This window comes from Cimex lectularius, unplaced genomic scaffold (genome assembly GCF_000648675.2).
Source record: "Cimex lectularius strain Harlan isolate CLEC.00 unplaced genomic scaffold, Clec_2.1 scaffold350, whole genome shotgun sequence".
Taxonomy (NCBI): domain Eukaryota; kingdom Metazoa; phylum Arthropoda; class Insecta; order Hemiptera; family Cimicidae; genus Cimex; species Cimex lectularius.
In genome coordinates, this window is record NW_019392929.1 from 203682 (window position 1) to 228181 (window position 24500).

The 24500-nt window shown below is 35.4% G+C and overlaps 1 protein-coding gene across 2 annotated transcripts in view; it reads left to right on the forward strand.

Annotated features, from left to right (window-relative positions):
• LOC112127865 (serine/threonine-protein phosphatase 2B catalytic subunit 3-like) overlaps positions 1 to 24500 on the forward strand; it is a 177183-nt gene that overhangs the window by 53292 nt on the left and 99391 nt on the right. Inside the window, exon 1 of one of the 2 annotated variants that reach the window (XM_024229347.1) lies at positions 13914 to 14066. The exons of the other annotated variant lie outside the window; for it this stretch is intronic. Within the exon in view, the coding sequence (XP_024085115.1) occupies positions 14036 to 14066 (31 nt within the window). The 5' untranslated portion in view covers positions 13914 to 14035. Of the gene's footprint in view, positions 1 to 13913; positions 14067 to 24500 lie in introns of those variants that run through there. 2 annotated transcript variants of the gene reach the window in all.

Here is a 24500-nt window from a genome sequence, read left to right on the forward strand (position 1 = left end):
CATGTTCGCACAAAGGAGAATAAGATACATGTTTCAAGTACCTGTCGGCCAGGTTGGACTGGAGGATTGGGAATTGTTAGCTGAGCTAGGTGCTAGACCGGATCGATAGCCTGTTCAACATTGAAGAAGACTCCAAAGCAGTATTCTTCCTGCTCGAGGGATGATATCCACTACAAGCTGGCGCAGTTACAGTGGAATTGTGATGCCGAGAATCAAATTGATAGTAGTGGATTTATAGGTGGTGAGATTTGTTTGGATTGGGATTGCGTGAACGTTGGCAAGCTTCCATGACGTGGTATTTCTGTATATATATATATATATATAATATTGAAGAGTTAAAACAGTGTATGCAATTTAATGCGATAAGGATACTAAATGAATATAATAAATTCATGTATTGCCGGAACAATGTATTACGCTCGGAACTAAGTAAAATACCGATGTAATAAATCTAAAACTCAACCGTGCTGAAAAATTGTAATTATTTTGACGTACGGTTGGTCCTGGTGGCGGTTTCTGGCAACGGTTACCAAAACATCTGAGTTGCATCAACTTTTCTCAAAAATTAGACGGAGTTTCTTTCCTGCATCTAAGACTCGACAGCTTTTACAAGCCAAGAATGTGTCTCGTATATAAATTATATCGGTCGTGTATATAGTTAGAAATGACAAAAATGTAGGTACCTTGTTCTTTTTTTTTCTTTCTTGAGTCACTGGAGAACATTTACTCTTTAACAACTCGATGCCCTTGTTATATTTATTGCTGAATTAGTTATTAATAATTGATGTTACCCATAATACACATTATACACACACACATTTGTACAACTTTTAAATCATAACAGCACAAGCCTCCCCTCTTCCAGGTTCATACTTAGAGTTTCGTGGGCTTATTTATTTAAGAAAATTTATGAGTCATAAATCAATCTGTCATATGTTTCTCCTAACTTATATAAGCACAAGTGGACCTACAGCCCTTTCATGGATGTTATATCGTACGATCTAAAGGTTTTGCCATATTCAAGGCGTTTATGTAATCCTGTACAGGCGTAAAGTAAATATTTTCTTGGATTATTCTTCATAATACTTTACAACACAATCAATTGATAGTGTAATCCCAGATAAAAATTAAATGAAGACAAATGGAAAACGAGTTTCTTCCGGTTGTATTTTGTTTTCGTAAGTTTAATTAAACTGGCTGGTTTGCGATATTAAAAAATCTTGGCAAGCTCGTTTTGACGAGACCAAAGAATACAACGTCCATGTATCAACATGCTCAATGTCTTAAGGACCGCCGCGCCAACTTGACTAAAGTATCAATTTTCTGAACCGAGACACACGGAGACACATAGTTGGCAAGCCGGTCCTATCCGCAATCTCGAAATTGCGGAATCGATGTCCAATTCGCTATGGAAGCCTTGGGCTAATTTTGAATTAAAGGTGTGTAGATTCCGGACCAAATCGAAGCGTGACTAATTCCTTTAAATACGATCCAGCACCCAATGCCCGCTTAATATGCTAAATCACCATCTCTGGTTTCAGCACGTGCTGCTCGTCTCTTCCGGCTAGACGATTCATCTTCAAGCCATTATCTGGCCGGACTAGTTACTAGTCCTTTATATATATANATATATATATGTATATATAAATGCTTAACATTTTTTACATACATTTACAAACTTTTTTGAAATTTACGAGGGTTCATACGATTTTAACGCTGGGAATCGAACCTCAGACCGATAATGATCGATAAGAAATGATGCAATTGATATCGTGGTCCCTTTTCTCATAACAGATGCTTTGACCTATCGCGTCGTTTGTATTATAAAAACCGAACAAATATGTGAAAGTAATTTATTAGCGAGAATGATGGTGCTCCTTTTACAATAACCTCGAAGAATGTGGAGTACTCATGGGCAGTATGAATGGAGTTAATGTTTGAACATGATTTATTAGAATAAATGGAGTGGCTTCTTCCCCTCTCGAGGAATATTGAGTACTCTGTGATAATATGGATGATGTCTGATGTGCAAACATAATTTATTAGCGTGAATGGTTGGGGCTCCTCCAATTACCCTTATGGATATCGATTACTCGGGGTAGTGTGAACGTAATCTGGGGTGTGAGCATAATTTCATAATTTATTAGCGTGACTGGTGGCGCTCCTTTTCCGATTACCTCGAAGAGTATCATGTCCCCTGAGGCAATATGAATGATATCGTGTTTACGAATATAAGTTTTGAGCGTGAATGGTGGGCTCCTTCTCCAATTACCCCGAGTAATATCAAGTACTCTGAGGCAGTATGAATGCTATCTAGACTAACTTGTTTTGACAATAATATATTTATATTATTTGTGTAAAGTTTTTTGTATTTATTATGGGTTTGTTTATCCTTGGCTTGGAGAGACGCTGGCAACAGGATAGATAAATGAAACAGTTGGTGCGTATAACTTAGCTGCACAACATCAGAAAAATGAATCAAGGAAGAAGAGGGTTTGTGATGGTCAATGTAATTTGTCGGCCCTTAAACTGTCAACAATATTGTACGTTGCAGGCTGCTGTTATAAAACAGGGTGATTTAACAAGATTGCATGTAAGATCGCTTTAAGAACAAGGAATTCTACAAAAATTTTATGGAATTATCACCGTAGAGTTTCCATTATGCGATCATCAGAGTTCATTTCTCAAACGGCCTAACTTCATCGGTACCTTTCTGTACCCGAACACGAAACTTCCATTTTCATGGAAGTGGATAAGTGGCGATAACGCGTCTCGGTGGGTTGGGAAATCTTGTACCTAAAATGAAATTCTCACCCAGAGCTTTCCGGCGTGAACAATAATTAGGGGAGAAGGAGCTGAATCGATATTGAAATGAGACCATCGTGAGCAATTGGATCTTGAGTGTTTCTAGCTTTCCGAAAGGATTATTTGTGGGGAAGTATGCTATGATTTTTATTGTAAGATTTCTTGATGAGGCATGCGGGGTAGGTTAATTGTCGCCCAGCTTATAATTTGACCAATACGTTCACAACCCAACCACTAAGACGGCAAAATGCCGAAACGCCTGACAGGATAGGCAGAAATGTTAAATGCTCGACGCTTCACAGATTTGATTTATTATCAGACCAAGACGATTACCCGATTTTGACGATTTAAGAATTTTTACTGACATGCTTTATGATCTACTAATTCATAGTTTTGGCTTTGTCGTTCGTTCACAGCAAAATATTGCAAAATTTCTGGGTATCTCTGGAAAATTAAGAATTTTAAGTATATTTAATAAATACGAGGTTATTCTTTTCTTACGAAACATAGGATTTTGACGATTTACTACGCTCAAATTTCGCATTTTGAGTTTATATTGATTTTCTTGAATTTATGCAATAGGTTAGTGTAACATAGTTATGCAAAGTTTGATTTAGTTGAAAAATTAGTCACGAACGAGACTGGAAATCATGACCTCCGGGATCAGTACCCCGGCGCTTTTACCACTTGTGGCATCATGTCTTCTGTCCTGGTGACACTAATTTTTCGTCCTTCTGGATTAAAGTAATTACTTTGTTCCATAGGATCAACTAAAAAAGCGTTTAATAGTATTTATTTAAATTAATTTGTTACCTATACATGATCATATACTATACAAATAGGTACATATGATTAATGTATCGTACAGTACATCACTAGAACTTACGCCAGCACTGCACCGGTAGAACACAAGCTTTGAAGAGCCAGCCTTGCTCGCACTCAATGCATATGATTAGATTGTCAAGGAGGTACCGAGGCGGGTTTTCAGGAATGAGTAGAGGGCTCGAGCAGTACTGTTATGATGGTTCGAAAGGTTGGTATGAAAGATTTACAATCTGGACCGGATCAGTTCGTTGACAAATGGAATGTTGAGGTCTTTGTGGATATTGAGGTTAGTGACATAATAAGGTGCTTTGAAAATTTGTCTAAGGACTTTCGATTGGAAGGACTGGCAGTACCCATAGTTCCACTCCGTATGTCCTTACTGGTCTCAGTAAAGTCTGGTGCAGTGTTAGCTTTGTCTTAGTTGCCAAAGTCGATTTCGGTCTTAGAAGTCTAAGTTTTGATTAAGTAGTTGTTTTTTAAGCCTTGTGTGGAAATTCCACGTCAGTTTGCTGATATTTGGAAACAGGTTTCTCTTTGTTGTTGATGTACAATGGAGGGGAAGATTGCTTTTTCAGCGTAAAAGTACACTGAGTGAATTTTTCTTCGTTTAGTCTAGTCCTCCATTTTTTACACCAGTCTTCGATAGGCTCAAGGTGTTCCTGGAAGTTGGAGGTAGCTTGGACGGGATTCGAGTTAGAGGATAGGATTGCGGTGTCGTCCGCGATAATAGGGTCAGGATGAATCAGTAGCTCAGCAGTATAAATGATATAAAGGTTAGGACCAAGGATACTACCTTGCGGTACACCGGTATCTGTTTGACTTCCGAGAATTTATTGCCGCACCTCACTCAGAAACAGCGACATTTTTACAGTTACGTAGGTTCAATAAAAAGAATCAATAAAAGGTAGGAATTAGAGGGTAGGAAGAGCTTAAGTTTCAAAAGTATGCCTGGATGCCAGGCCCTTCGAAAGCTTGTGCTATGTCTAAATACGCGCCCAGACAGTACTCATTTTTTCTAGGGATAAAATAGTAAAAATATGTTTTGATTCTTTTTAATTAGTCTAATAGGCTCGCTAAGAATTAAAGGTATAATTTTTGCTTTTCTGAATTTTAGAACTTCTGTAAAATGTTTTCTGCATGACTGACTTCTAACTGAAGTCACTCGGCCGACTGATTAGCCGATTGAATATTCTATGCCAGTGTAGAATCCGCTTAGCTAAATATTCATTCCCACGTTAGCCGAGTCTGGCTTAGATGAAACAATTTGCATAGATGCTAATTCCGGGCTCACTTCTTATTGGGCAGGGCCGGCTAATTTCCTCTTGGGTCCTTGCCTTTGGCGGAAAAAACTCCGGTTCTCTTGTTTATTCATATGGTAATGGCATTTTGGAGAGGAACAGAAGAGCGGAGAAAGACGGAACATGTGGGCAAACGGGGTAAATCACAGTTAACCGCATCCATTTGTCTTTATTGTTACTACTGGAAATTTTCCTAGACGAGTTTCGTATTAGGTAATTTTCTGGTAATACATTGAAGGCTATCCCAGGTCGGATTGTTGATTGGTTGCCGCCGAGGATAGAAATTTGTTACAGCGCACTGCGGTGTAAGTTCGGCCGTTTCTCTCCTTGATAAACAGCAAGCATTTCCTCTATACACCTAGAGAATCCTGGATATCGTTTAGAAGGTTCTTTTTTTATCGTCGATGGAGTTGGATGTCAATGAAACGAGCCTGGAGGAATTTAAAAAGCCTCCGGGCTACTTTTATATTCTTTAAATTTTAATCGGTGAAATGGAAGGGATGAAAGAAATTTTTTACATTTCAACAAGATTAAACCGTATTCCATTTTGTACAGTTGATTCCCAAAACCCCCTCGGATAACAGAAATACATATTTTATGTGAAATGTAAACATTTAAATAATCATTACGTCTCTATATGTTATTTACGACAGCACATTTCTAACGTACACACACAACTACACAATAGGCATAGAGGCAAAAAAGCGGCCACCCTTAATATTTTTAATTATCTCTTAGTCAATACACTATTTGGTCTGTTTTAAAGGACTAGAGGTAAATAAATCACCGATAAAATCTCTAAATAGTCAGTCTCTTCTCACTTGGTTTTTCTCTAAAACTTCTTTGTAATGCTCCGGTGTTTTGTTTTTTTAAAGTTGTTTTAAGTGATACAGATTCGGCTAGAAGATGAAATAAGTGAAGCCCAGGCTACTTAAAATAAGTCCGAAGGGTCTTCCATCGCTTCCACTCAAAAAGGCATGGATCAGGTGGTATTGTATCACATCTGAGAGGTTTTATTTTTTCGATTGTATTCCGTAATCGACATTCTACCCCTGTTGAAATCATACAAACGACCTCTATAAGTTAGACATGTTAATGTTAGTTTATGCATTATAAGTGGAAGACTTTTAGAAGTTGGTTTAGGTTCAAGAAGGCCTGCGACTGATCCAGAACTTCTAATAAGGCATAGAACAGCTCAGTTAAGTTTCACATCAATTGGTCTGAGCAAGATTGGAGTAAAATCTTGTTTTCGATTACTCAAGGTTGGAGGTCTTCCGACGGCCGAGAGAGGGTTTGGAGAAACAGGGGAGAGATATATATCCCCGCAACATTTTCTCTCCCAAGATCGTTGGTGACAACTTGGCTTCAATTCAATGTTTGGAGTGGCCACCATGAAGTCCCAACTTAAACCCTGTCGGACCTATTTGGGACGAGTTGTCAACGAGGGTAAAAAGTCCCCAGTGAGAATTTGCAGGAGTTAACAATGGCGTTGCTGGAGGAGTATGAAAATATTCCACTGCACTAGATTCAAAACCTCATAAAATCAATGCTTCGTCGAATGCTAGCGGTGACCAATGCAAGAGGACGAAATACTCCGTACTTAATATTTTCTTCATTGTTTCCATAACAACTTTTTTCGTCAAATTGTTATACTCATTATCAGTTTAATTTTTTATTTAATTCTTTATTTAGCTATATCTTAGTTATCACTAGTTATATTACGTATATTTTAGCTGAATACAAAAAATAAAAATTATAACGATAAAAAACGAGTTTGGCCACATTTTTGCCTCTTATGTTTATAACTAATCTAAATTTGGTGGTATGCAGAGTACTCAATATTCCACTAAGGTCCCACCTTTATTCTCTCTAATGAATTCATTCATACAAAATATGACTTTTCAATGAATATAAACAGTTAAAAAGAATTGACGCTACCATTCACCCTGCAAAACAACTAATCTACTTTGTGGGTATGTTGGGTACATATTCGTCCTACTCATAAAACACTCAAGCTAATAAATACATCCACTCGATAAAAGAAATCCACGCATGAAAGTCCCTTTAAGGGCGACCATATGCATTTATCTGTTTTAAGTATCCAACCAATTTCTCGCTGCAATCATCGCTGTGTTGATGTTTTTTAGACACCTTGTCCTGGGTTGCGCCAATTGTCCAAACTCTAATATGTCTTACATTTACTTGTGCACCGGAATGAGGAGATACCCGTGTGTGAGCATGGTGTGGCCTATTTACAAATGATCCATTACTATTTTTCTTTTCTGTCCATTCTCTCCTTGGCCACCGGTTGTACAGACAATTTTATTCCTATTAATTTGTTTGCCATTACGGCCTGCTAACTTGTCAACATAAATTTTGTACATAATTTTGGCTCCTTTGGCAGCTCGGTCGGCTTTATCATTGACTTTTATGCCGACCTGGAATCCAAGAATAACGACTTTTTAATTACACTAACTTTTTTTGGATTAGTGGGCCCACTGAGAAAAGATTGCGGTTTGCTAAATTAAAAACACGTCCTATATTTGAACGAATTCCTCTCTTAAATAGTGGATGTGATCTATTTTCCCCAACGATAGTTATACTTTCTTGGATATTGTTTTTCGATTTCTGTATCCAAGTACGAAATGATGTTTTTCTTTGATAACATCTTAGAGCGTAAAGCAAAACCAAATGAACACAACAAATATACATAAATCAGAAAAATAGGCAGTATTCAAATACCCATTAGCAGTCATCCTATATATTAGCATTAATCACATTCACTGCGAGGCCAATCACGCTTCAGCCGTGGGAGAGGATTACTGGAAGGGTGTAAGATGAATGGTTTCTGACATGACATTTGTGAGATTAGAAATTTATTTGTGAAACTTACTGTTGAGTTTTTTCCTTATTTCAAGGATATATTGGATAATAAGGTGCTTGTGAATGGTAAAATTGGATACATAGAAAGGAGATTGTCGTTGGTTCGAAGGCTGTTTGATTCTTAGGATTAGATAAGTTGGAAGTTAGCACGTTCTGCTGAATCCCAAAGGTCGATGCCGTATGTCCAAATGGGTCTCAGAATAGTTATTTAAATGAGTTACTTATTTTATAGAGTCAGTTTTGGTCGTTTGTCGAGCAATGTTTTAGCACGTTTGACACATCTATTATGCTCTTGTTTTTTGAGTTGCGTGGGAGTGTTAGATGTAAGTCTTTTGCCAGTATATACTTCTAGGTAGCATATGAGCAGATAGGAAAGGGATAGTATATGGGAGCAGTGGTTGCTTATTACATACATGTGGTTATTCTCAGAAGAGTGAAATGATTACATTTTTATGATGTTTATTGTCATCTTCAACAGCTTTAATCACTGCTCATGGGATGCGACATGGGTTTGCAGGCTTCTGGTTTAAACGACAGGATCTTTATGAGAGAAAAAGATGGCGGTATCATCCGCATAAGTGGTAAGGAAGAGTAGGGTAGGGTGGGTCTTAAGATACTCTTTGTGGTACCCCTGTATCTGCGGGATAGCCGGCTGGGAGAGAGAGGTCACTAATGGCTTGAAAGTATCTGTCGGACTGGCAAGATTTTAGGGTAATAGGTAAAAGGTCTTTCTTAAGCTTCCAGAACAGCTTTACCCGATCAAAGGATTTGCTTCACACCGAGGAATACACAACTTGCTATTTTATTGGTCGTTTTTGATAATTTTTCTTGTTGATGTTTATTGTTTTGCTCGTTGTGGGTATTGTACGATTTACACTTTCGACTTCGGAATATTCCCATGAATTATTAAGTATCTTTCCAATAAACTATTGCTATATTTACTCAATTTTCAGTTTTGTTCTTGTTCGGGGAGTTATTAGGTTATTAATTTACATAGTTGGTATCTTTGCTTGAGATTTTCTTCATTTGTGATGATGATGGCCATGATAATGGAGTCTAGGTTTTTGTTCCACATGTACTGCAGCCTTTTGGCTGTTACTTCTCCTCGCCGCATAAACTACAAATGGGGTCGTCGTTGAATATACCCATGCCCAAGTTATGTAGATGCTTTCTCAGGTGCTTACTTAATGGCCTTTGAGTTTGCTAGTCTTGGTGAGGGTTGTTTTAGCATAATTTTACTGTTTTTTTTGGGGGCTGAGAGTTTTATTATTATTTACTTTATTCTGGCATTCTGAGAATGCCTCGCTTTTCATAAGATACTCCAATGTAGTGTAAGATTGATCAGTTATAATGAGGTGGTCTCATAACCGCATTGATCTACTGAAAATTAGCAAGTATGAAATTTTATGTATAATTCTTATATCCACTTTCCTTATTTCAAGAATCACTATTAGTATACCATATAACATTTAATTATACGAAAATATTTATTATTTACATTAACATTTATTGTTTAATATAAACATCGTTTATAATTTGAAAATATATATGACGAAACAAAAAAGACGTTCCTCATGGTTTAAGATGGTCTCGAGGTATAACATTTCATAATATTTCCTTTTTTGCCTGTCATACATATTAATCTTCTGTTTATACACCCTCTCGTGCTTCTTTAACTTTTCCTTCGGGTATTTTCTCTCTTTATGGATAAATATTTTTATTTTGATGTCCCAAATCAATTATCGTCTCTCTTCATAACCAATTTGCAATTCTAATTGTCTGCGATTTAGAAGAATAAGAATTACTCTGTATATTTTCGTTCTTTTTTATCTACAGACTTGAGGTTGTCAAGTGATGATATTTTATGATATATTTTTATATCAAAAAATTTCACGCCATGACATAAAACTTTGATTACTTTTGACTTTTAAACCGGTTTCAAATTCATGTAAATTGTCTGCTTCATTTAATAATGTTTTGATTCGTTACGTCTGGTATATTAAATGCCGAAGTTCTTACGTTATCGATTGATTTTATTTTTTCAAGATTGATCAAGTACGTAAGTAGTATGTAGAAGAATAGATAGAACTATGTAATGAAGCTGTGATCATGATGCTTTGTCATAATCGATATCGCCAAAATGGAATAAACCCATTCTTCGTGTAGGTTTCAAATTATGTTGATTTGTTTATTCGATATGCAAAAGCCCTACATTTCATGGTTGCTCACGTACTTTATTGATTCTCAATATAACTTTTTTTCTCGTATACAGTTTTAAGTTGAGTACTCTCTCATTTAATCTTAAATACATTCTTTCTTATTTACCTACCATCCACTCAAACACGAGATGGAATATTCGATATTCATTCTATATACGAACAAATATACATACACTGAGTAGTCTAATGGCCGATGGGTCGCGATCGACACTTGAGGACTACACGTGCTCACGCTTATAAATATATTCTCACGAAACTGTTAATGTAGAATACATCTACCATCAAACTTGTTATATATACATACGATTAACAGGAATGATATATTTCTAATCTAAATATTTATTCAAAAAATGATCTATGATTCGCTACCGTATTCGACCACATTTCTCATATCGGGTCGCAATCCTACTCGCTCTCTATATGGAGCCACGGAATGGCATCCTTCAATTAAGTAATAACATACGCTGGCTTTTTCCGTATGTATCCTTATGTCAACCGCGTATGGCCGATTCTGACTCAAGTTAGGATGATCCTATTGTGGTTTATACTCTCTGGGGGCATTAATTTTATGAATTCTATTTTTTATTAATTTATTTTATGGATTATTTAATTATATAAAAAATTAACTTCATCTGTGAAGATTACAGCGGTTATTACATGCCTTTGGATGTAGATCATTCACGTATTTTTAAAATACATATTTTGAAAGTATGTTAACAGTTTTTTTTCATTTACTGTCTGTGATTTATCGTGTTTCTTTGATTATATTTTTGTTAATGGTTAACAATTACTCTAATAGGTTTTGTCCAACTTATTAAAAAAAACAAAAAAAAACTTCCTGGCATCATACACACTAAAACTATTTATATCAAGCGAATAAATATTTAAACAAAAGGGGAAGCATTATCTTCTTCCTTCATTTCACAAAAGATAAAATGATAAAGTATTTATCGCACTGAATTTTGTATCGGTCGTCCAGCGTGGAATGTCGAGTGTTTTATTTGATATGATTTTATTTTTTATCGAGAAAACGTTGTTTTTACTTTTGTAGGGCTTCCGTTGTTAACAATCCTACAAGAAAAATTGAAAATTTAGGAAAGAAACGACTCTTTCCAGTATATATTAAAAAACTAAATAAATATATAAACGAAGGTCTAGTTATTTGATGCAGACAAGTTTGAATGGTCGGATTTAATTAGGAAATTAAGAACAGTTACATCATTTTAAAGTTAGTTATCTCTTTATGGAAAAACGGCAACGCCCAGTTTTATTCATAACGTTGTTAAGGAGACTTTGAATAGCAGTACTTTGACGGTTACTTACAACCAACTAGAAATATAAACTTTGCGGCCTGCAAAGCTGATTAACATCTTATATATGACTTCAACTTCAGTGATCTTTATTTTTCATACACATCACAAATTTGCTGACTTGTGATAGTGTCTTCATAATTACAATTAATTAAGGTTTTTAGTTGAGATGAAAAAAAGTTAATGGCACGCGCGGGATTCGAACCCACGATCTTCGGCTAGATACGCCGCTGCTCTACCACTTGAGCTATCGTGACCTCGATCCACTCGGACATCAACTTCCTATCTCAACCCCACTTTATGAGTTTTCCCTCCTTGTCTTCATAATGTTCTCATAATGTTGTCTTCATTTGTCTTCATAATGTTCTTGGATCATTTGAACCATTAGCCTATTCTCATTGTATCTTTATGTTCACTTGCGCCAATTGCTGCGCTTAAGTAAATTTGTCGTTAATCACTCCCACTGTCACTGAGGAGGCCGAGAGACCAACGACCCATCAATCGTCCGGGACGACTTGTAACTCGTTGGGACTGCTGAATAATAGAATGAGAATGCTCAAACGACTACTCGACAGACGATCAAAACTCTCACTAACAAACAAAAGAAAACTTTACATTGCTCTCCTTTCCAATTTGGACATACGGACTTGAACTTTACGGGGACTGCTAAGCGATCCAACCTCAATCAAATCCAATCTTTTCAATCCCAAAATCTCAGAACATAGTCAACACCCCTTTCTATATATCCAATCACACCATCCATACCGTCCTAAATGTCCCTCTTGTTACCGAGCTAGCCCAATCACGCTACAAAACGTTCCTTTCCAAACTATCCCATCATCTGAACCAGTTCGTCAAAAACCGGGCCAGCGTAGGTGGCCCCCCGACTACCTTAACATTTGACATCGTTCTCCTAGGATGGAGTCCATCTCGCTCATCGTATTGATGTACTAACGGCTACCATCACTGGATGGTAGCTATTCGAGCTTTCGTGCTACTGTTTTAATTGTTTATATGTAAATGTTATGTTTTACTTGTTGCGTCGAAGAATGCAGTTGTAAAAAAAAATTCAATGCATCTATTGCGTACTTTTCGTTCGTAATTTTACGCTTACGATGGGCTTTTAAACTTAAATGCTCTACAAACCAGGAGTAACAGCATTAAAACTACTATGTGAGGAATGTTACCAAGAATTTTATCCCTTGTTGGATGATCCACAGGAATGCGATCACATTTTTATAGAGGCGGCCATCCTACAAAGTGATAGGTAGTCATTAGTGTTATAGGAAATGGAAATACTTTTCCCTTTGGTATTTACGCGAAATGTACTTCTGAAAATGAAAAGGTATGTTTACACGCGTTTAGGATCTTAACTATTCCTCAACCGGAATGTCACGGTATACCTTCTCCTTCATGACTTGGTTATGTTCGACATATTTTTGAATCCTTCATTGCGATCATATCAATTTATTCATCGAGGTTATATAATTTTCCAACATATCCATCACAGGCTATGTTTCAATTAAAAATATAGCAGAATTTTAATTAATGAATATTTACGAAAGGTATTGGTTGAAATAAAAAAGCCAGTGTCACGAGCGGATTCGAACCAACGACCTTAGGCTAAATACGCCGCTGCTCTACCACTTGAGCTATCGTGACTTCGATCCACTCGGACACCAACTTCCCATCCCAGCCCCACCTTTCGAATTTTCCCACCGTTTTGCCATTTTTTACATAAAGTGAAGTTGCCAAATAACTTCATTCAATTAATTAAACTTTATGTAAAAATGGCAAAAAGGAGGGAAGATTCGAAGGGTGGGATTGGGATGGAAGTTGGTGTCCGAATGGATTGAAGTCACTTTAGCTCAAGTGGTTAGAGCAACGGCGTATTTAGCCGAAGGTCGGGTTCGAATCTCGCTTGTGACACTAGCTTTTTTAGCTCAACCACAATACCTTACATAAAGATTAATTAACTGAAAGGAGTTATTTGGTCAGTCGGACCACGAAATCAAATGAATATAGCAGAATTTTGTCTGGAAATTTATATTATTTAAACGAAATGTTTGAAGGAATAAGTTATACTACTATATAAAATCGCACAATCACCTCTTCCGGTTTCGGACAATTTGTGTAAGCCTTTAAAACCTTTCTGGAATGTTCCAAAAACCATGTTTCAAAAACAAGTCATTTTTAATTTTGTTCGATAAAATCTGCCTCGTTTTAACGAATTCATGTTGAATTACATGTAACCAGCTACTAGATCTTGAGTCAATTTACTTTCCCCTGTTAAAATAACTCGATCTACTAAATTTTGTGAAATCAATGTCTTATATTTTTAGCATCTTTCCCTCTTCATAAAAACTAGAATCAGTAATCAGACCAGTATTGTTACTTACAGTCGGGTTCTCGAATAAAAGTTAAATCCACATTGTCACCATATAATTTATAAGGTTAGGCACAACAGCTTTTAGAGATTGATTTGTAAACAGTTTAGAATTAAAGATTTATTATTGACCGTAGTCCATGTTTTGATGTTTTCTCAGTTTGTTACTAGGGCAATCTCTATGAACTGTTTAAGTTTTAACATGTAGCATTTTGGTCTTTGAAAAAATCTTTGCTACTCATTCATTTAAGCAGTTTTCCGACATTTTCGCTAGTTACAAGTTGTTTCACGGTTACATATTTCAGCCAGATGTTTAGATTATTGAAATTTAAAAAACGTAGTAAGTATCAAATAATATTTACAATGTATGTTTGTTTTAAATTAATTAAAAAATAATATAACGAAACAAGGCAAATAATGGGAAATAAGAAAATGTAACTGTATTGAAAAAAATAAGGCGGATGGATATTTTGGCCCGTCAGGCTTCGATGTGCGCGATGTTTCAAGAGTGTCTATGTCACATTAAACATTTTATCTTAGTACTACAACTAGAATGATGTCGCACTATGCTTTCTTTTTCATGGCCTGGTTATGCTCGACATACTTTTCAATCCATCATTGCGATCATATCTATTTATTAAGGAAAGTTATATAATTTTCTAACATATCCATAACAGTTTTTAAATGAAAAATATGGGATAATATTGTCTGAAAATTTATAATTAAATACAATATTTATTTAAAGTAAATATTTGAAGGAAATTTGACTTGACATAGAATTTATTAGTAGATGTTTATAGGAAGTAATAATCACCTTTTGTAAATGCTGATTTTAGTCACAAATTTGTTGTTTACAACGATCCTGATTTCAAGCATTAAACGCTCGTCATCAGGTTGAAGGAGTAGCAAACACTCAATTATGAACTTGCGAAAAATGTGAATTATAATATACTAAATATTATCCTGATAAATACTGTAAGAAAATAATTTTAAATTAGTGATTAATTTGTATGTGAAATATTATTTAAGTACATGCTTAAAACAGGAGGTAAATCAAAATCTATTATATTATTTACGCATTTACCTTCATGTTTAATTTTACATTTTTTTAGTTCAAATTTCTCAAACCAATCTAGTTCCTTCCCCTTAAATGAAATCGTGTAACACCATTGTATTTAAATTTAAATTGTGTTTTGTTTCGTTTAGATAGTCTTTAAATTCTGAAAATCTTTTCGATTTAGGCAAGTGTTCTTTATCTCTCGTTTTTATTTCTCTGCCGATTTGTTGGTCAAACCTTCACGTTTATAAATTTTTACCTGGTTTTATTGATAGTTCACCATGTGCGGTTCACCAATTTCAACATCGAAAACCCATTGATTCATTTTTGGTGAGGTAGCTGAGTCCGATTGAGATTCATGTTTTATTCTTTTTACCAACAACCTATCGATAAATATTTCTTGACAACCGTTGTTTTTAGCTAAGGTTTTAATTATTTCTAATTATTGTTTATAATTAGCAGGTGTTAATTAGAGTTAAACCATACGATCTGTGAGCCATAAGAATCCAGCAGCTTTTTGAGGCCCATAGGGGTGAGAAGATTCTGTTGGTATCATAGTGTCTGTAGTTGTGATTTTTCTGTGCAAGTAAATTTCAGTTAGGTTATGTATTATGGACAGTATTAAGTTTAAAAAGTTTAAACAACAATCTTTATTTATTTCCAATGTAAAATTTATCCTTGGGTATAAAGAATTAATTAATTGGAAGAATTGTTTTAGATGTTATAGTGTTCCCGACCATATACATAAAATATCGTCTACATAGCGTTTCGAAAAATGGACATATTTAATTAATTTGATATGAAAAGAATTCTTTCAAATATTGCATCACAAAGTGCGGAGAATAGAGACCCCATTGGTAACCTTTCATTTCATAAAATGTATGATAAAATTTACAATAATTAGATCAGAGGCATATATTTAAGAGGTCTATTATGTTATTTTTTAGTTGATTCGTTAAGAGACTTCTCCATAAGTTTTTGTTTTGTTAGTTTAGTACTTTCTGTAACAAGGATATTTGTAATTAACAATAGTAACATCAAGTGACAATAAAGCACAGTTGATAGGCATATTTATGCTCCTTAATTGTTTCAGTAAAGAATTGTTTATACAGAATGTAGGTTTGAAATTGGTTTGGGTTGTAATTATTCTATCTATTATTATCGCGAGTTTGTAACATGGAGAATTATAAATGGACACTACTGGTTTTATAGGTTTGTTTTCTTTGTGAATTTTGACCGTACCGTGTAACATCGGGGTTTCGGGTTCATTGGTATAATAAAATTTTAACAGCATATTGATTATTTGGGAATAGAAAGTCCGTATTTTATATATATANTAACTATATATATATATATATATATATATACACACACACACACACACACACACACATATATTTTTTTCACGAGGGTTTGCAACAGCAGAAGTCATATAAACCCTCAGGGTGTCGGTGTTTTTGAAAAAAAAGCCCAGTCGGGTTTGAATGCAGGGCCGTTGGATTCGAACCCGGGATCTTTACCTTACAGTGATGAGCGCGGTGTCAACGCCTAAACCGTTGCGGCCACCGACGCCCCCTTGAAAACTCTCGTTGTTAATTTTAAGTTTTTTCTATTTCTTACTGACTTTCTATTCTAAAATGACCAACATGCAGTTAAAAAAAAAACTTATACCAATGACCTCGAAATGGTCTTAATATTCTCTTATCCATGTATAAAAAAACCTAAGGGTCATCCTTGATCAAACCGTATCCTGGAAAACGCCCCATTATCCAGTTCTCCACCCTTTGCCAATTCCATCGTGAGAGCCAACTGTTCCCAAACATCACCCGCAAACTTCTGGTCGCTTCACTTGTGCTTGCCTTTTGAGTATGGCTGTTTGGTCTCGAGCTTGTGGCAGGAAAATTAAGAAATTCTTTCTTCGGTTCATATTTATCTCCGCAAAGAGATATCATCTGTGTAAAATATATCGTGGTTTGAAATGGCTGTACCGTCCTATCGCAGGCTATACTTTCTTGGCTCCTTGCTGAATCAAACAATTTCTTCCCGTTCCCTTTCTATATTTATAATCTGGTAATATTTAAGTATTCATACTCGCCACACCCGATCCCGACCTTGTGATATCTACCTCTCATACAATTCCACCACATTTAGTCGTTCCTTCCTTATCCGTTCAGACAACCTCTGGAATTCCATGCATTACTCCATTCCTCAACCTGCCTCAACCCTTTCGACCTTTGGGTCCGGTTTTTTTTTTTACTCCTGTCCAATTTCACACCGATGATTGTTAATTTTCCTTTTTTTCCCTTTTGATTTCATTTATTTTTGTGCTATTAAATTTTATTTTTATTTATATATTCATTTTGACACGATTGTGCCAAATTTTGTACTTTTTGATATTCAAGGGGGCCCTTTTGATATTCAGAATAAAATTTATTTTCTTCTCCTTCTTCTTCTTGAACTTCATATTTTTGAAAGTGCCTCTCCAGTCAATATTTTTCTTCTAATATTTGAGTTTTTCCCATGCCGGTCTCTCGGAGGATATGAAAGTCGGTCAGAACAAAACTTTTAGAGCTGGATCCAAAAACAGGGCTGCCAACCATTTTTGTACATTATGTCTTGATCATTTTTGAATCCTTTGTATGATAGTATCGTGATTTATCAGTTACCAGTTTTTAACTTTCCAAAATAATCATATTCGTCACTTAATATCTGAACATAGATCAATGAATTTTTTTGTTTCTTTGTTTCAAAAGTGAAAATGTGGCATTTTCGGTAGTTTTGTTTGTTATAATTTCGACAATGTCATATTCTTTATTGAAAAAATGAAGGATTGAAAGATTATTACTTCATAAAAAGTTTATTAAAATATTAACAGTAAACGGTACCAGAAATTAGATGGATGTTCTCCGTCAGTCATGTTCAAATCACACTTTTCTTTTTGTACAAAGATGTTTATTATTTTATGTAATTTAATCATGAGATGATAAATTTCATTCACGAAACACAACCCACGATTTAAACAATAGGACATACAGATCCATTAACTTTATTTATTAACAATACCATTTTTGGCCATTTTCATCGACAAACCATATCGAGATCCCATTTCGTTACTCGAGGAAGCTTTCGTTTTGTTGTGACCTTTTAGGTGCTAATGCTTTTAAGGCTGCCCTTCTGTTTGATCTCATGAAGATGTTTTTGTCATTATAACCCCTCCTACCCTTGTAAGATTTAAAAAAAAAGTCTATACCTGCGTGGTGAACTGTAGCTCGTGAGTGTTCTCCAGGTACCCTGACGTTTTCTTAGCTATTGCAGGGCAGTTGCATAGGATTTTTATTCAGCGGTCTCCGTCTCCTCTGGACATAATGGACATCGGTTATACAATAACAATAATTCATTACATTTAGTGGTCTATTGATCAACTTACTTCTTTCAATTAATTAATCTTTTTATGTAAGGTTTGGGTTGAAATGAAAAAGTCAGTGGCACGAGCGGGATTCGAACCCACGACCTTCAGCTAAATACGCCACTGTTCATCACTTGTTATTAGGTATTGGTTGTTATTTAGGTTTATCTCGCACGTGGCACTGACTTTTTCATTTCAACCAAAACCTTACATAAAAAGATTGATTAATTGAAAGAATAATTTGGTTAATAGACCACTAAATATAATGGATTTCATAAGTCAAACGGAGTATAACTTCACTAACACCTCCCCTGGCCACTTGATATGTCGCCGAGAATCGAATCCTGATACTTGAAAAATGGCAAAAAGGAGGGAAAATTTGAAAGGTAGGTTGAGAGGGGAGTTGGTGTCCGAGTGGATCGAAGTCACGATGCTCAAGTGGTTAGAACAGCGGCCTATTAAGCCGAAGGTCGTGGGTTCGAATCACGCTCGTGACACTAACTTTTTCATTTGAACCAATACCTTACATAAAGAAAATTAATTGAAAGAAATAATAATAATTATTTTACAATTAATTAAGGTTTTTAGTTGAGTTGAAAAAAAGTTAATGGCACGAGAGGGATGGCAAAAGGAAATGATGAAAGAAATGAAAATTGAAAAATTGCAAAAGGAGGGAAAACTCATAAGGTGGGGTTGAGATGGGGAGTTGATGGCCGAGTGGATCGAGGTCACGATAGCTCAGGTGGTAGAGTAGCGTTGTATTTTGCCCAAGGTCGTGGGTTCGAATCCCTCTCGTGCCACTAACTTTTTTTCAGCTCAACTAAAAACCTTAATTAATTGTAAAGTATTAATTGGTCAAGCGGACCACGAAATTAGTGAATTTAATAATATTTTCTGTTGAGAAGGATTTTCTGATTGGTTTATTTTTACGAGTTGTCTTTTTCCTTGTGTGTTGCCTGGTTTAAGCTGTTAGTTTTGCGTCCTTTAGTTACCCACCATTCCACTTCTCTTTTTATGTGGCTGTAGTGTTTGAATATCCAAGTTTTTGGGGATTTTGGCAGTTCCAGACACGCTTTTATGCTATCTGAAAGATTGGTTATTGTTGCACTCTTGTGATATTGCATGTGCACATGTTTCTGGCGGAGGTTGGCTTGAAAAGTGGTTGTGGTGTGACGGAGGGCGATGTGGTGCTAGAAGTTAGTTCCCCTTATGCTCATACTCTTACTATTTTACCATCTTTTAGCCGTCCATGTGCCATTTATTTATTTAGGTTTTTTTTATATTGTATTTTGGAAGTTTATTTTATTTTTATTTTTCAAGCAGTTCTCTTTTCAATCTTTTTTAAAATAGTTTTTCGAAGTCTATTGTCTATGATAAATCAGAGATGGTTTTAGTCATGTCCTATAGTACAATAGTTTTATCCCCCCCCCTCGAAGGTATGTTAAGAAATAATTCTTCCTTTTTATAGGGTTGAGATTCCAATATTCAAAGCTTTTCTTAAAAAATAAAATAAAGACTGAGAAGATTCACTTCAAATTTTGGTGCTTTAATAAGTGTGGCATTAGGTAAACATTGAGTGGGTAAGTTTTATTCTCTATTTCGCACCACAAGAATCTTAAGAATATGAAAAATGTACTTAAGCAGGATCGAAGTTCAATGACCAAAAACTAAAGTGTCTCCTAAAACGTTGTGGAAAGGGGGCGTATATAAAGTGAGACGTGTTGAGTGAAAGGGTGTCAAGTGCGATTTGGGCGTCTCCTGGGGAATGGGCCGTGGTCCTGGCATGGCCTTCAGTGCGTGGGATAATAATATGGTTGTAGTACCGGGGTCGACATCGTTGAGAGGGGCTATGCTGGCGGTCGCGTGCTATGTCGTGGGAGGGCGGTTGTGAGAGCCCCTATTGATCCAACTTCCCCTACGCCTCCCCATTTCGCCCTCCCCTATTTACCTTATCACTTCTTTTCCTGCCTTCCTTGTTTATCCTTTTTTTTTTCGTTCCTACCCTCCTCCCAACTCGGTCTAAGTGGGTTTCTACTACATCAACCAGCCCCGGTTTGGCATGCCGTTGGCCATTGTCGTCTGGCCCACTTTCCTGAGATGGGAATATACATTCTCCTCATGTTTTTTAAAGGTGTATCTGATAAACAATTTATCTTTTTCTTCCTTTACATCCGCGTCATACCTTAAGTGCCAGATATTGTGAGAACCCGCTTCCATTTTCATCCATCACCTTAATTACCAACCTTTCACTAAGATACCGATAAAAAGAAAATTGATGAATATAAAATTAATGGTTTTATGAATAAAGTGTGTAATTTGCCTAATTTATTTACGGTTGGATTATTTAACTAAACTCTTACTCCTAGCAGGATTATTAATCTTGTCTTACAAAAACAATTTTAAAAAAATGGAATTTCAGTGGAAGTCTTCAGTTTTTCTTGTTCAGCTAAGTTCGCTCAAGCCAGTGAATATTTTTATTTCTATCTCTGTACTTCTAAGATTTGGTCAACTAAATATAGATGATGATGTGTTTTGTACTCTGACCCGGCATAGGGTCACTTACTGGGACCGTCTTCAATCTGGGTTTGTTGGATTGGTCAAATGCGTTTCAGCATTGCGCCATCTTCAGTGAGGAAATTCATCTAAACATACTAAAGAAATTTTAACAGTACAGTAGGTATTTTTGAACCAATTTAAAACAAAATCTCCCAAGGAAGACCTCCGAACATCAGGTTAGAACGTGAAAGAGTATTCAAAATTCAAGGTATTTGGTGGGTGGCACACAATTTTAAAAATGCAGGAATATATATATATANTATATACACACTATCTTGGTCTTACACACCATCTTACATGATGATTATATGATGGACCGATTTTTTCGAGTTAGTAACTTCTAGTCTAGGTGGAAATTTTTAATTTTGCTGTAGAAAAATTATGCAGGGTGTCTCATGCTTAGTCCAACTTCAAAATTTCAATTTTTACGCTGAAAACCATATTGCAATCGGATTTTAAATTGGCAAAGATGAGGAGATCAGTTGCATTTCCATCATCAAGAAACCGGCAGCGTAATTTCGACGAGGAGCTGAATATTTTACGCTATTAAAAAAGTCAGTGTCACGAGCGGGATTCGAACCCACGACCTTCGGCTCAATACGCCGCTACTCCACCACTTGAGCTACAACCGTTCGAACGTTCCCTCTTTTTGTATTTTATATCAACCAAGACCTTAAATGGAAAGAATAATTAATTGAAAGATTGACTTGGACAATTGACCACTAAAACGTAAATGTATTTTACACTGTACGTTCGCGAAAATCCGAATTCCTCTCTCCGAAATGTTGAAGGATTTTAGTTTCAAAAAATAAAATTAGAGAAGTACTTCGGACTTACAATTTTAACCCGTATCGCTCTCATCTCATCCAGGGACTTCGGGACTATGATTATGACATGCGTCTATAACGTTCCTTGCACAAATGTAGATTTGAGAGGCTGAAGAAAACGTTCTTCCATACATCCTACGGACTGATCAATCCTTGTTCACCTCTAATGGCATACTAAACCGTCGGAATTTTCGAACAAGATCAGAGGAAAATTCGATGTTCGTACCCTTGTTATCAGGCGGTTCACAGTATCAACGTTTGGTGTGAACTTGTCGTTATTAAATTAATTGGGCCTCATTTCTACATGAACATAATTTATACGATGTTCTGTTCCTCAATTTTTTGAAAGAGGTTTTACCAACACTTTATTATATGAAGTTCCTCTACAACAGCAACGACAAAGATAGCATGATGGATGCCACGCACACAATTCTTTGCAGATGAGATGTTATTTGAATCGTCACTTCCGGGATAGTAGGACGTCATGGTCCGAACTGATAGCCTCCTCGGTAACTCGATTTAACTCGACTTGACTCTTTTCTGTGGGGACATTTAAAAAACAGTGTCTACGCCAATCAATAACCAGGTAACCTCAGTTGAAGAACTTGGCAAAGGATAGAAAATGCCACCCCCAGATTCTATTGCTCTGGGCACCGGTGAAGAGTGGTTAAAAAGAGCAAATCTTTGCATCGTTATGCAAGACAGGCAGCTAAACATGAAATGTGATCAACAAAATAGCAAATCGAATGCCTGTTTTCTGCTCAAACTTTTTACAATAACTTGGTCATTTTTTGACCAATTTAAAAATCGAAGGCACCATTGTTGTCAGCGTAGAAAATCCTTTAAAATGATGTGTCAGGATGTATAGATAGGGTCGTTTTTGAAATTTTGAAGTTAAACTGGGCCTGAAGTACCCAGTATAATTTTTCCACAAAAAAGGTAAAAAATTGTAATTAGACTAAAAAATATTAAGCACTTTTTATTTATTTATTTTTTTAATAAATACATTGGTTCAGGAGATATTAGCCGCGCCATCTAAAAAGGATACCCTATATATTTATTTTTAATATTCTTTCAAAATGGGCATTTTTCACTGTATGGACTTTGTACAGGTACAATATTTGCAGTTGAAAATATCAAATAAATATAATAAATTTTTTTATTGTGATTCTGTTTTTGAGCATTGTTATAAGAAGGAACGTTAATGAGCAATGTAGGGATAACAGAATGAAAACATTATTTTTATATAATTTTTCGAAAATTAAAAAAAAATGTAATCTTAATATGGCATTGATGTAATTTTTCTATAATTACCACCATTTTAAAAATAAACCAAAATATAGTAATATTCTGAACTTATTTGTTGTTACGCGAGATGTGGGTATTTAAAAAAAAATTAATAGTAAAATTTAGTTGGAGAAAGGATATCATATTTTCTGGGAGGGTTATGTAAATTCTTGAATTTGGCTAAATTTTACTTTTAATTTTTTTTAAAGAATACCCTAATTCTTTTTTTTAATAGTAAAGTGTAGTAAAAAAAGTATTGAACCTTTCAGGGTATCGAGTAAATACGCCTTTATCATTTTTTACTGAACGCTACATATCTTTGGACTTTGATAGGATAGTAATTAAAAAATAATAATGTGAAGTGGTTTGTCTCTTGTATAACAGGAAGTACCTAATTTTTACTGATAATAAAAATAATTTACGTGTAAGTGTAAACATTTTTCAGTAAAAGTATATATAAAAATATATCCCAATCTTTAGGGGGTTTCAATGTAAATATTTGATTTAAAATACGTTCCCTTTCTGTAGGAAAATTCCGTCTTTTTTAAGGCGAAGATAAGTTCAATCTTAAACTCTAGTGAACTATAAATATGACATTATATTTCTATAGAGGAAGAATATTGACAAAATAGTTTGGTCTTTAATAATAATTGTGTGTAATAATTTCAATTTATTTGGACTTGGATTTATATGAACGTAAAAATGTTGAATTAATACATTAACCCCCTTCCCCCTTTTTAACACCTTCACCACTTTTTACCATATAGCATAGAATTTTCCGCATTTCGGTTCGTGGTAATTAAAGAAAAGGATATTCCGCTAGAGAGCTTATTAAATGAAGAAGCTTTTGTGAAATTTGCTAAGCTCCACCCTGAAATTTTACAATGAGGTTGCAAATTTAGTTTTATTTTTTACGATTTCAACTTTTACAGTTTTTAAAAGATGTAATGTTTGTTTTTTACTAAAAATTAAATTGAAATATCTGGAGGGTACATTCTTAAAGAAAATTAACCCTCTTTTCAATTTTTTTTTATTAGCTCAAAAATCAATAGTGCAAGAGGTACGAGCAGATTTAAGTAGGAAACCGTAGTTAGTTGAATATCTGGGGAAAGGTTGAAAATAGGACCATAATTCATACAAACTTTTTTGTCACTCTGGAGGTGACACAGTGACAAAGTTTGTCACGCAAGCAGCCTGACACCCTGCCCAACTAACCTGATTGAGGTTCGATGGCGGTATTCAATATTCCGCCATCGGCACTCTCACAGTACACATTCACGCTAATAAATACATTCACTATAAATACACGCTAGGTACACAAAACTACCAGTACTATATGCAGTAAAACAACACTGTTTCCTCGAAGAATCGAAAAGGGACCCTCACATCGTTGTTGTGTTTAAGCGCAATTCTTATTTCGGGTTCTCTATATGGAGCCCTATAATTGCACTCCTCAGTCAGGTGGAACCCATTTTGTTATGAACAGTTCGATATGAAGTTTTTTTAAAAATTCAAATCTTACACAGTGGAAGATTAATCTCGTATTAATAAATGTCTTCCCTTAAGGCTGATGGGAATTCCTTTCTCTGTGGAATTCTATTAATTTATATTATTCGATTTGCCAATCGTTTAAATTGCTTC